The following is a 14,387-nucleotide window of genomic DNA, read 5'->3' as shown; positions in this document are numbered from 1 at the left end:
CTGTGTGATTTGGGTTTGTAAATATCATGGATAGTCCTGCTTGAATACAATAGCTTTCTGTGTCCTAGACAGCTTATTGGGATGACATGCATCATGCAAGAGAGGCTACTTGCTATCTGGGATGGAGCACTTGAAGCACATCTCTAACAAACACGAACATGTGTGATAGGCCTATTATGCACGGGTGTTTTCCCTTGCTTTCACCATGCGTGTCTGTCGAGTTTTCTTTGTCATTCTACATTGATTTTCCGCCCTTCAGTGCTCAGTTAGCTTTCTGGTCACTGTTTCCCTAGGTTTTCTGAGAGTGCTTTTCTGTCGATTTTTCCAAGCCAAAGGTGATACAAAAGCATACAAATTCCCTCGGATCAGTGTTTCCTCTAAGCTGAGTTAGTGTGAGCTAGCTCACAGGTTTTTAGCCTCCGGGTCACACCTTTTTGTCTTCACTCAGGAAGGATGGCTCCAGAGAAAACTAATGTATGCAGTAGCCAAATCGCTCACTCACAGCTTTAATGCCAGCAGCTCACAAAGTAGAATTTTTTGCTCACAAGACTCCATAGCTTAGAGACAGCACTGCCTTGGATTTCTACCTGCCCTTTTGCTGCCCCTCAAAAGTCACTCCCTTGCCCACATTGAGGTCATTCCACCCACTCTGCACTTTCCACCATCCTCCCCTCTTCATCAGTGTACAAGTTCCATTTTCCCCTCATTTTAAAATTTTTAAGAGTTTTTTTTTTTACAAGCTGCTTGAGTCTAGGGATATGAGACTATTGCTAGTCTTGGATTGCTGAATTTAAAAAATTAAAACGATGGGGGAAAGTTTAAAAGAATCTGCATGAGGTTTAGTTCCATTCTGGTATTGACTTGAAAGGAGGATCAGAGAGGAGGCAAGCAGCAGCATCCCCAGTGCAAAAAAAGAAAGGATTTCAGTGCTGCATGCAAACAAAATAAAGGGGGAGGGGATCATCAGCACAGAATGAAATTGACATGAGATGTAGAGAGTGAGAGACACTGGGATGGGAAGCCTAAAGGTTTGAAAACATTTTTCTCTTTAATGCTTTAGTGAACAAAGTTGAGGGGGAATCATTTTGGCTGTCTTCAGAAGCATAACATTAAAATGGCAGCTGAGCCATATGGACCTCCTGGGAATGGCTAAACTTAAGAATTGCTTGGGATTGATCCATTTGGAGGACAGAGTGCAATCTGCACAGGACAGGCTCTAAAAAACTGCCAAGATCACAACCAGTGTGCAAGATCAAATTAGAGAATCACAAAGAGAAAACCATGCAAATCAGCATTACTATGCAGCTGTGCTAAGGCATCGGCAAAAATGCCCCCCATTTTTTCAAATTTAGTGACACAAGACTAAAAAACTCTCCAGAGCTTCTGCCCAAGGACTCCTCCCCATACAAATTGTAACCCTGTTGCAGCCGACTTTGCACAGGCATGCACACACACACACATGTTGCCAATGATCACAGCTTGCAATGCCAGTGTCATTGGTGTCATTCTGCCATGCATTCTGTACTCTCAAAATGTTTCCCCATATTATGAGATCATGTGACTCTTTCCCCTTTTTCACAGTGGCTGATAACACAGCAGAGAATCTTCTAGCACTTGGCAATCTTGAAAACAGGCTTTACAGCTGCTTGTCAGTTTCAAAAAAGTCTGGTCAGTTTCAACATCGGTTTTCTCTCTTTGCCTGCATTCCTTTCTGTTCCCTTTCATTCAATGAACCAGGGGTTATTTTGTAGAAAAAGAGGTGCAAGAGCTCATTAGCATAACTTATTTGCATATGCCACACCCCCTGACATCAGAAGGCAACACCCACCACTCAGGCTCCACTGGACTGTTTTGGATTGCTAGCTATGGGGGGGGGCATGCAGATCTGTCCTCACAGAGGAGGGGGAGCTTGTACTTCAATAAAACTTGGTCTTAAGGTGCCACTGCGCTGTTTTGGATTGCTAGCTACGGGGGGGGGGGATGCGCAGATCTGCCTTCACAGAGGAAGGAGAGCTTGTACCTGAAGGCAGGCTGGGGAGGGCTCTGCAACTTACCTGGCTGCTTCTTGCTCCTCGTGGCCCAACTGAGGGCTTCTGGGAGCAGGGGGCAGGCTTGTTGCATGTGCCCGCCCCCTGGGTTCCTTAGTTTCGGAACTCCGCTCCTGTGTGCTCCTGCAGGAAATGATTCCTGCAATGAACTAATGCTAAAATGCATGCGCAAAACCTGAAGCCCCACCCCCATATCACAATTGACATTAGTTTTTTTATTGTTGCTGAAGAATAAATACACTGGAGGAAGAAGAAAGGTGTATAAGGTGGGCACAGAATCCGGAGTCAAGAGTAAAGGCTTACTGCTCTGGAAATCTGCAATAAGATGTGCAGGCATAATGGGCCATACTTGTCACCTTGTTTCCAGGCTCAGAGCATGTGAATTAAGCACTCAAGTTGCTTCTTTTTCTCAAGCAAAGTTTCTATGACTAACATTTGGATGAGGGGCAGAAAGCAGCAGGTATTCCAGTGATGAGGGAGGAGGTTTTACTTGTTGAATCTCTGCATGTCATGCTGATACTAAATGCTGTACAGTGTAATTGATGTCTTGTACAGGTTCTCTCCAATAAAATCTCAGATAGGTAACCCAAAGTACAGTACACCCATTCCCTCTTTGAGATCTGCTGCAAAACCACAGGGGCTTGGCTTGGGCCCAGCACAGACCACGATAGGAGTGTCAGCGTGGTTTGGTGGAAAATCAGCCCTGATCCCAAAAATAGTTTTGTATCTAATAACAACGTGTGGCCTTTGCACATTTGCTGGAAATCTAACTCTGCTAAACATGGGGCATCCTGCAGATTCTTGAATAGTCTTGCGGACAACTTCATCTCTCAGAAGGTGGAGGTGGGAACCAGAGGATCTGCTATCCTAGATTTAATCCTGACTAACAGGAAAGAACTGGTTGATGAAGTGAATGTTGTGGGATCCTTGGGGAATAGTGACCATGTCAGCTTGGAATTTGACATAGAGAAGGATGTGAAACCAGGACATAGTAGGACTCATATCCTGGACTTCAGGAAAGCTGATTTCAAAAAACTCAGAGAAATATTAGACAGGATTCTGTGGCTGGAAATGCTGAGGGGGAAATCTGCACAGGAAGGATGGGTGATGCTGAAAAATGAAGTGCTTAAGGCACAATCGCTAACTGTTCTGGTAAGAAAGATAGGTGGGAGACAGGTAATGAAGTCGAGGTGGCTGAACAAGGAACTCTGAAGAGCTGAGACTAAAAAGGGAAATGTACAGAAAATGGAAGGAGGGTCAGATTACTGAGGGTGAGTACAAGAAGCAGGCTCGAATCTGTAGGGATGGTGTCAGAAAGGCTAAAGCACAGATGGAACTGAGGCTTGCGAGGGATGCTAAAAACAACAAGAAAAATTTCTATGCCTATGTTCAGAGCAAAAAGAAGAACAGGGATGGAGTAAGCTCATTGCTGGGGAAGACGGTCAAGCCTTAACAAGGGATGAAGACAAAGCGGAATTACTCAACTCTCACTTTGCGTCAGTCTTTAACCATAAGGCGAGCTGTATGCAAACTGAAGAATGCAGGGCATATGAAGGAAGGAGAAACTGCCAGTCTAGAGTAAGTAAGGAAATGGTTAGAGAGCATCTAGCTGCTTTAAATACTTTCAAATCTCCAGGGCCGGATGGCTTGCATCCCGGGGTGCTAAAAGAAATTACAGATGTTATTTCAGAGCCTCTGGCTCTAATCTTTGAGATGTCCTGGAGTACTGGTGTTGTGCCAGAAGACTGGAAAAGAGCAAATGTTGTCCCGATCTTCAAGAAGGGAAAAAAGACAGACCCAGGAAATTACAGGCCTGTCAGCTTGACATCAACACCTGGGAAAATTCTAGAGCAGATTATTAAATGATCTGTCTGTGAGCACCTTGAACGGAATGAGTTAACTGGTAGTAGCCAGCATGGGTTTATCAAGAATAAGTCATGCCAAACCAACCTTATCTCCTTTTTTGACAGAGTTACCAAAATGGTTGACTCTGGCAATGCTGTGGATATAATGTATCTAGGTTTTAGTAAAGCATTTGACAAAGTTTTTCATGATATCCTTGAGGATAAGCTGTTTAGGTGTGGGCTGGATGTTGGAACCGTTGGATGGATTCATGGTTGATTGAAAAATCATACCCAACGAGTGCTCGTAAATGGCTCTGCGTCTACGTGGAGGGAAGTCTTGAGTGGAGTGCCACAGGGCTCGGTCCTAGGCCCAGTGTTGTTCAATGTTTTTATAAATGACCTGGAGGAAGACATAGAGGGAATGCTTATCAAATTTGCAGATGACACGAAGCTAGGTGGGATGGCTAATTCTGAAGAAGACAGAGTCAGGATTCAAAATGATCTAGATAGGCTGGAACAGTGGGCTGAGACAAATAAAATGAATTTCAATAGAGATAAGTGCAAAGTCCTACACTTAGGTACAAAAAAATCAAAGGCACAGATATAGAATGGGAGGGACTTGGCTTGACAGCAGCACATGTGAAAGGGATCTAGGTGTTCTGGTTGATCACAAGCTAAACATGAGCCTGCAGTGCGATGTGGCTGTGAAGAAAGCTAATGCAATCTTAGGATGCATTAACAGAAGCATTGTGTCCAGATCGCGGGAGGTGGTAGTTCCGCTCTATTCTGCTACGGTCAGGCCTCACCTGGAGTACCGTGTCCAGTTTTGGGCACCACATTTTAGGAAGGATGTTGACAAGCTCGAGCGTGTCCAGAAGAGGGCAACCAGGATGGTGAGAGGGTTGGAATCCAAGTCTTATGAGGAAAGGCTGAAAGAGTTGAGTATATTTAGCCTGGGAAAGAGAAGGCTTAGAGGGGACATGATTGCAGTCTTCAAGTATTTGAAGGGCTGTCATATAGAAGATGGAGCAGGTCTATTCTCTCTTGCTCCGGATTGCAGGACTATATCTAATGGGTGGAAATTACAAGGGAGTCATTACCGGCTAAATATCAGGCGAAACTTCCTAACTGTAAGAGTGGTTGAGCAGTGGAACAGTCTGCCTTGGGAGGTGGTGGATGCTCCTTCGCTGGACGTTTTCAAGCGGAGGCTGGACAACCATCTTTCGGGCATGTTGTAGGTATGTAGGGCTATGTTTCAGCTATGCTCCTGCAGAGTACAAGGGGTTGGACTAGATTACCTGCAAGGTCCCTTCCAACTGTAACATTCTATGATTCTATGATAACCTACACAAGAGAACCAAGTGCTTGGTATTTATTCTCGAACATCTGGCTCATCTGTTTTTAGACATATGTATTCTAGAGCCATCCTTCCTTATCTGCTGTCATTTTAAAAAAATTTACTGCAGGGCCTGGCAATCATGACCGGAGATGCGATCGAGGGGAATTATTTCAGGATACATGTCAACCGGTACAGTCTGATAGAAACCATCACCTGCTTTTCAAAGAATCCTCTTCCCGTATCAAACTACATCCCTCTGTTTGGACAGCACGAACGTCTTCTTAACCATCTGTGCTCTCGCTGGAGTGAGGGACTGATCACAGATCTCTATAGGTAGGAGAAGTTCTGGTTTGTGCAAGAAACTTTCTGTTTGGATTCTATTATTATTTTGTGTTTTATCATAAGAGAACATGCATTTATCATATAGAATACCTTGATGGGGGAGAAGCTTTTAAAAATGTAATTGCTTATTATCTCTATAATATAAGCAGTGCCATCTAAATTCTGGGGTGTAATTTTTTTCCTGGTGGCAGACAGGGTTTAAAATTACTGATGACACCATGTGGGAGGAGGGTCTGCCACCAACGCTCCCTCTAAGCTGTGGAGTCTCGTGAGCCAAAATTCTACTTGGTGAGCTCCTGGTGTTAAAGTTGTGAGCGAGCGATTTGGCTGCTGCATAAATCAGTTTTGCTCCGGAGCCCATCCTTCCTGAGTTAAGACAAAAATGTGTGAGCCAGAGGCTAAAAAACCTGTGAGCTAGCTCACGCTAACTCAGCTTAGAGGGAACACTGCCTGCCGCCCAGCCCAGACTGCCTCTGAAAAGCAGAAGGTGTGGTTCTTTTTTTTTTTTTTTGAGCCCCCAGACGGGATTTTTTATTATTATTATTTGTTAACACTACAAAAACTACAACAGAAGAAAAGGGAGGGGAAACTACATATACGGGATAAAGTAAAGAACCCACTACTAACTAAAAGCCCAAGAGAGGAGATCCTCCAGGTAGCTTGGTTACATCAAGTCTTCCCATCATTGATCCCTTTATAAACTGAGTCAAACATTTATATCACTTTTCCTTTCGAAGGTGTGGTTCTTTGATGGCTCCCATTCAAAGGAGTTCAGCAAGGGTTTAAAAAAAAAAAATTCTTCCAACAACCTTATTAAGGTCAGCTTGGGGAAGGGTTTTGAGGGGTTTTTTGGCTGTCCTTGTAAGCCAGTAAACAATCTTCCTCTTCTCAACAGCGAACAGCCTAACAATTCCTCTCAGGTCAGGAAAAGAGAATTGCTTCCCCCCGCCCATCTCCTCAGAGGCAGTAGCAGAAATGCAAACTTGATTTCTCCAGCTACTTGTCATGGGGGCGGGTTAACTGAAATTGCTCTCGAAAACAGGTCCTGCAGCAGATGGCAACAGGGGAGGTTTGTGGAACACCACGCCAGCCACTTGAAGCGTTCCTAGGCTAGGCAAGTGCCTTACCTCAAAGACCTTACTTCACCATGAGGAGCATGACAGAAGGGGAGAGAATTTTATCTCACTCTAATCTGTCTGTCCCTCTTTTATTTTATTTATTTACTTCATCTATACTCCACCTTTCTCCCCAGTGGGGGGCTTAAAGCCGTTTGCGTGGGTCTCCTCACCTCCATTTTATCCTCGCAACGATCCTGTGAGGTAGGCTGGCTGAGAGTTCCTGACCAGCCCCAGAAAGCTTCCGAGGCAGAGCAGGAATTTGAACACGGGTCGACCCCCATAGCAAGTGGCATGAGAATGGGGTGGTGGATGGGTTGGGGCCCATTCCTGCACCCTCCTGTGTCTCTTGCTTCTGGTCCTGCCATGGTGGGGGCATGTATGGCGCCCCCTAGAAGCAAATAGTGGTAACAAAAAGTAGCTGCTTGCCAGGTCCTTTCCCTTCTAGCTGGAATGCCTCTCGCTCTTCAGCTAAGTTCCTGTATCCCATCATGGACAACTCCATAATAGACCCTCCTTCCCATTCATGTGTCTATGTGTCCACGGGTTTTGTTTTTAATATTATAAACAAACCACAATATATGTATTTTTAGGCTTGTTTTAATGTTATCAATTGTTTGCTGCCTTATTTATTTATTTATTTATTTAATAAATTCGGTTTATAGCCCGCCCTCCCCGCTACGCGGGCTCAGGGCGGCTCACAATCAGGCATAAGCCTCGCATAAAACACATTTAAAACCATTTAAAATCCTATCAACAATTTCCTTGGGGACCCTGCGTTGGGTGGAAAGACAGCTTAAAATATTTAAAACAGATAAACTAAACATAAGTCGCTATTTGATGTTCTTGTGGCCTGTTCATTCTGGGTGGAATAATTGCTTTGAAATGTGTGAGGTGTGGATGTTCTCAGGTGTTAAGTGACCCACCAGTTTAGTTTGGCATCCAAATGACACCCCCAACCCCCTCCTGTTGTTTCTTTCCAGTCCTCCTAACCCTTCCCCACCTCTGACCGTCAGCTGTTCATGTTTTTTCACCTCATTTTCTGGGCCAGGTGATCTATATCTTGAGGGATGTTGATTTCTTTTCTTTTTTTTACTACAGTGAGTTTTTACCAAATGACATTGTTCAGAGATATTATCATATTTATGCAAGGCAGTAACAGCGCTATTGCATAGTAACGGACTAAAAGGGTGTCTAAATATTTGATCTGGTACTATGGAGTCAAGACGATATCAGTGGCTGTACAGCACGCGGAAATAGTTTTTCACTTAGCCTTAAAGGTTTCGTGCCACTCTCAAATGGCTCTGCCATTGCTCGTTCCTTGAAAATGGAAATTCCAGAGTGATGGCTGTGTTAGTGTGTTGTAGCAAAATTAAACAGAAATCCAGTGGCACTTTAAGGACTAATCACGTTTATTCCAGCATGAGCTTTTGTGACTCAGAGCTCATTTTTTTCAGATCCATTTTGGAAGGAAATAATTTTAGTCGTGTATAGGGAAAATTAAAGAGTGGGGAGGAAGGTGGGGCAGAGCAGAGCTTGGTGTGGATCCTGTCCTAAATTTTTGGGCAAGCCATAGTTCTGACAGAGCTGTCCTTGAAAAAGAGCAGTTTCTTTCAGAGCTCTCTCAGCCCCGCCTCCCTCCCAGGGTGTCTGTTGTGGGGAGGGGAAGGGAAAAAAGCTTGTAGGCCGCTCTGAGACACCTTTGGGCAGTGAAGGGCTGGGTATAAATCCAATCTCTTCTCTCTTCTCTTCTTTTTCTACTTATAATTTCATATTATACACAAATAAGCTACGAGATTTAAAAGTTCATGAAATCGTCTTAATATATTATTTAAAAGTCCATATCCTTATATTTCTGTCTTATCCAATTATAGAATGGAGTCCATAGTCCAACAAAGTCTTCTTTCATTTGCCCTTTTAGCATCGAGGTCAATTTATCTATTTCTGCACTTTCCATAATCTTCACTATTAAATCATGTTCCGAAGATATTGATGGACGTTTCCAATATGTTGCCCGTAAAATTCTTGCTGCCGTTACAACGTGGATTATAAAATATCTTTGACCTGTGAATCTTCATATATCCCTTGTGCGTTATATTTGTCCTTTTGTGTGACCTTCAAACTTTCCCCCAAAATAAGAACACCATGGCCTTGGTGGACAATATATATGGAAATAACGTCTTTTGAACTATGGTGCTGGAGAAGACTCTTGAGAGCCCCTAGGACTGCAAGAAGATCAAATCAGTCAATCCTCAAAGATATCAACCCTGACTGTTCCCCAGAAGGCCAGATAATGAAACTGAAGCCCAAATACTTTGGCCACCAAATGAGAAGGGAGCACTCACTGGAGAAGACCCTGATGCTGGGAAAGATTGAAGGCCAAAGAAGACGGGGACGGCAAAGGATGAGATGGTTAGACAGTGTCATAGATGCAACGAACATGAAATTGAGTACACTTCAGAGGACGGCGGAAGACAGGAAGGCCTGGCGTGATCTGGTCCATGGGGTCGCGAAGAGTCAGACTCGACTGTGCGACTGAACAACAAAAACGTTTCGTTTGCTTCATCAGTTTTGGTTGACTCCTGTTGCCTTGCCTTCCTATAGGCTGAGAGCCAGTTTGGTGTAGTGGTTATGAGCAGCAGACTCTAATCTGGAGAACCGGGTTTGATTCCAGCAGCCAGCTGGGTGACCTTGGGTCAGTCACAGCTCTCTCAGAGCTCTCTCAGCCCCTCCTTCCTCAGAGGGTGTCTGTTGTGGGGAGAGGAAGGGAAGGAGATTCTGAGTGAAGGGTGGGGTGTAAATCCAGCTCTTCTTCTTCTTTGAGCAGGCAGCAATTGTCGAAGAAGAAAAATACAGCAAATGCCAGTTGGTGGGTGACTCAAAGGATTTATAGCTAGTGTCCATCCTCTAAATCAGCATAGACATCAGAACGCCACTTCCTGGGGGCTCATAGTAGGGGCAGCTACGCTCTTTGTGCAGCGCTTGTTGGTTTCTCCAAAACATCTGGTTAGCCACTGAGGACAATGGAATGCTGAACTAGATGGTTTTCCAAGGTCATGGTTCACCTGGGGCACCTAAAAACCTTGGGCCAGCCTTGGTTGGGTCACCATCCCGAATAAATGTGGACTTGTCGGTCATCATACCAAAAAGGCTGGGAAGCGCTGGTCTCAGTTATCTTGGGAAAAAAATGTCATTTGCTAGTAGGACAGTTAAATCTATCCTAGCTGCATTAAGCTCGAAATCCACTCTTCTTTAATTTTCTAACAATTTACTGGCTTTTACGGTTTCTCACTCTAAAGCAGACGAGTTCCTGCTATTCTTTAATCCTTTTGTAACTGGATTAGATTCTTTCTGGCAATTGCCAGGAATGAACTCAGTGAAGCAGCTGTCACCTGGGAGTTAATTTGTCTTTCTGTGACATGAAAATTACCTTTTTAATTCAAGCCAGTATCTAGCTATGAATTTTCTACACTGCCTTGTGCCTGTCAGGTTAAAGGTTTTAACCCTGTGGAAGTGGATTTTACCGCTGTGATCGTCTAAATAAATGTCAAAATTAACAGTGACAAGCTGGGCCGCGCAAGTCATGCATAACAGAATGGTATATTTTGTGCTTCTTGGACAAACTCGTTCTTGAGCCCAGTTAGTTGATGCCAGTCACAACAGGGCAGCAAGGACCTAGAGCTGCTGCGGCCATGCCCACATCTCTGTCAGGTTCAACAGCATGCAAATCTCCACACACGTTTCCAGGGAATCGTTATGCTTTATTAGACTACAGGTCTGTTGCCATGATCTACAGGTATATTGTTAGGAATGACAATGGGGCGGATGCATCACTACATATAACATGATGCTTTGTTTGTACCGGATCCATTTTAGTTTCATTCTTACGCCAGGAAGTGCCCTGCACATATGGTTTTGAGGTGACATTTAAAGATGGGTGTTTATCTCTCTCTTCGCATTGAACATACTCTTCATGCCCTGAGTAATTTTATAATGGCAGGATATGCCAACAAATAATGCATCAATAATTCAAATCTCAGCCGAACGAAGGGCCAAGCAGAAGAGCTTAATTTCCAAAGGTCTGCTGAGTGACATAATTTCAAAAAAGTTTCTGGAGAGGAACTCCAAACATGTCCTCTGGCAGACTATTTCAGAGAGTTGGGGGCAACTACCATGCTCTCCATCAATCTCACAGAGGCCAAATTAACTGCCCAGAAAGAGGTAGTCACCAGCAGGGAGCATTGGGCAGGGCTATGATGATGGGCAGGTCTATATAGGGGGGAGTGGAATGTGTAGAGGATTGTATCTCCTGGCTTTATCCCCAGTGTCCACGCATTCAGCCAAATGTCTACATCAAATTCGGTGCATGTACCATATTTCTTGCATCTTTCCTAGATGCACAGATGAACTGATGGGGACCGTTTACTGCAGACATTCAGCTGATTGTATATGCATTGGGGCCTGAGACCTTTAGGTATGATCCTGCTCTGCTCTGTGTGAGTTCAGAAAACAGGCTCCTTTATGTCTGCATTGAGCTATAATTCTCGAAAGATTTGTTATATTCTCAGATCCTGTATCTCTTTCATCTTGAGTGCATGTCTGTATCATCCAGGCCATTAATATGAAACGAACACACTTTCGTATGATACAAATTGACCTCACATAGCCTTCATTTTGCATTCATGGGATTAAATTTACTAATATAATGAACTCTCTCCTTAGCGACTAGCTTCTTAAATAAGCTTATTTATCAAATTAGTCAAATGGATTTCTTCCTTCCAAGTTTTGAAGGATCTTCTTGGTAGAGAGTGTTTTCAGGACCGCGGGCATCCGGGTGGATTGCGACTGAGTGTCAGCAGCTTGGGAAAGTAGACATGGAAATACACGTTTAGATACCGATGCAGACAGAAAAGGCATCATTTGGTTAAAGTGAGAGAAAAATCCTGTTTCAGTGAATAGGGTTGTGTGCGTAAAGAAATTGCCAAGCTAAAGATATATGCGGAAATTGCTGGTTCGGGTTGTCGCAGTGATTTCCTGGAGCAGTAATACAAATCGTGTTTTCTTTAAAATTTCAAGGGCAAAGCAGCATGCACTCATGTTTTATTTCTTTTATTCCACTGATTTCCTGGGCAGTGCAATTTCTCCTTGCCAATCAGATCCTTGCAAGGGAGGAGAACAGAGTGCTCTCAGCCAATCAACTTTGGAGATAAGCTGCAGCAGAGAGCTGATGTTCTCCTTCACTCCCTCCTGCGTGGGGGTGGAGTCCTTTTCTTTGAAAGTACTATTGCTGGGGAAATAAAGCTGGGTGCAGCTTGTTCATGGGCCTGTAAAATTCAACCCCTCGGCAAAATGTACCTGAAACTTTGGAATTCTTCAGTGGACAGGCAGCACCCACTTTGCTGCAGTTCTTGTGACATTTGGCTGAAGAACAGCATCCTCCCCCTGAAAGGTAAAGGTTCCCTTGCTCGAAAGCCAGTCGAATCCGACTCTAGGGTTGCGGTGCTCATCTCCGTTTCAAAGCCGAAGAGCCAGCGCTGTCCGAAGACGTTTCCGTGGTCATGTGGCCGGCATTACTAAACACCAAGGCGCACGGAACGCTGTTACCTTCCCACCGAAGTGGTACCTATTTATCTACTTGCAATTTCTTGCTTTCGAACTGCTAGGTTGGCAGGAGCTGGAACCAGAGACGGGAGCTCACCCCGTCTTGCGGTACCCAGGTCTTGAACTGCTGAACTATTGAAAGGTACCCCTTAGAAAATAATAGAAGTGCAGTTACAATGGCTAGGGGCAGCTCGTTCAGGAGCCTGTAGAATTTGAACCTTTGGTCCAATATGCTTGACACTTGGGGTTTTTTAGTGGACAGGCAGCACCCACTCTGCTGTAATTTTGGTGTTATTTGGTTGGAAAACAGCCACTCCACCCCCACCGAAAGGTCCCCCCCCCCGTAGGAAATGATGGTGAACTGATGGGAAGGAACCAGTGCTCCCTCTAAGCTGAGTTAGTGTGAGCTAGCTCACAGTTTTTTAGCCTCCAGCTCACACATTTTTTTAAATTTGGATTTCTATCCCACCCTCCCCGAAGGCTCAGGGCGGCTAACAGGGCAGAATGCCAGATAATAACAATAAACAATATAAAATGTTAAAATACAATAAACAGTTAATACACAATTGAATAAACATCATAAAACAATTCCAGTGCTCCTCTGTTCAATTCCAGATATTAAGAATTTTAAGAATTTAAAAACCAAGATGGTGTTCTCCGTGGCATAGCTAGACAACCGCAGCAATGCGAATCCCACTGCCCTGCCGTCCCCTAAACACGTCCCATTCCCTCCAATGATGCCTGCACCAGCGGTAGCAATATGCGGAAGTCATAGGGTGTTGGTGGAACATTGGTGATGGAACAATGATGGTGGCGGCTCCTATTCGAAAGCCTGGCAGAAGAGCTCCATCTTACAGGCCCTGCGGAACTGTACTAGGTCCCGCAGAGCCCGGATCTCCCCTGGGAGCTCATTCCACCAGATAGGAGCCGCCACCGAAAACGCCCTAGCCCTGGTCATTGCCAATTTGGTGGTCCTGGGGCCTGGAACATCCAGGAGATTTTGATCGCTGAAAAGTATGCAGGTGGAGAGTGATTTCAGCTAAGCATACCTTTATTTAGTTCAGAACAAAAGACAACTGACCGGCTCGCAGACCGGTTTATATGCATTCAGAAAACCCGCCACCAAGCTCACCCAGACACACCCCCTACTCCCGATAGGCTATTTACAGTAACCGTGAGACCTATTGGCCTCCCGGCTGGGGACCCAGCCCTTTCATTGGACCGGCTAGGATCCTACGGACCCATTGTCTTCAGACTCAAGCTACTAAGGAATTGTGCCTGGCCAGCCCGGGCAAGTCCGGGCATGTCAGGCTGAATACATTACACCCCTCCCCCCTTGGTTCGCAATGCACCCGCAGACGAAGTCCTTCAGGTGCGCTGGTGGCTTCCTGGTGCGGGTTGAACGGCGAGGTTCTGGGGTGGCTATTGGTTCTGCCGCTGGGGCTCTGGGAGCTGAGTGGACCGGGCCTGGAGAGGGGCCTGGTGTAGCCGGGGGGGCTGGTACCTTGGGCCGAGGGTTCTCCGGTTCCGCCTGGGGTGGCGGTCGTGGTTCAGGTTCTGGAAGTGGGGCTGGTGTAGAAGGTTCCGGGTCCTCGTCCCGATCCTGATCCTCTGGTTCCAGCGGTAGCGTGCGACGGCGCAGCTGATCAATGTGCCGATGGAGGAGCTGGCCATCCGCACAGGAGACCTCATACGAACGAGGGCCTTTAACCCGAATGACTCGGGCTGGAATCCAGGTGGGGCCCCGGCCATAGTTCCGCGCATACACTGGATCCTCTGGGAAGAACCCCCTGGCAGCCTTGTGCGTCTCCGTACCCGGGGCCTCTGGGGGGGCCCGGTAGGGGTGCAGCCGATCCATACGGGAAGCCAGGCGGCGGCCCAGAAGTAGTTCTGCCGGGCTGCGGCCCGTCGTGGTGTGGGGCGTGGTGCGCTGGCCAAAAACGAAGGCTGCCAGTTTGTAGTCCCAATCGGAGGAGTCCAGGCGGCGGAGCGCGTCCTTTGTGGTGCGCACCATGCGCTCAGCCTGGCCGTTGGTCGCGGGATGGAGTGGGGCGGATCGGACGTGGCGGATTCCATAGTACCTTGTGAAGGCCTGGAA

At 45.8% G+C, this 14,387-nt stretch overlaps 1 protein-coding gene across 1 annotated transcript in view; it reads left to right on the top strand.

Moving 5' to 3' along the window:
• CFAP61 (cilia and flagella associated protein 61) overlaps positions 1–14,387 on the top strand; it is a 213,237-nt gene that overhangs the window by 166,957 nt on the left and 31,893 nt on the right. The window contains exon 24 of the mRNA XM_015405997.1: positions 5,359–5,564. Within this exon, the coding sequence (XP_015261483.1) occupies positions 5,359–5,564 (206 nt within the window). The remainder of the gene's footprint in view (positions 1–5,358; positions 5,565–14,387) is intronic.

The sequence above is a fragment of the Gekko japonicus genome, unplaced genomic scaffold (genome assembly GCF_001447785.1).
Source record: "Gekko japonicus isolate JY-2015 unplaced genomic scaffold, Gekko_japonicus_V1.1 scaffold388, whole genome shotgun sequence".
NCBI classification, from domain to species: Eukaryota; Metazoa; Chordata; class Lepidosauria; order Squamata; family Gekkonidae; genus Gekko; species Gekko japonicus.
Note: the sequence above shows the minus strand (reverse complement) of the source record. Positions and strands in the feature narration are given on the sequence as shown.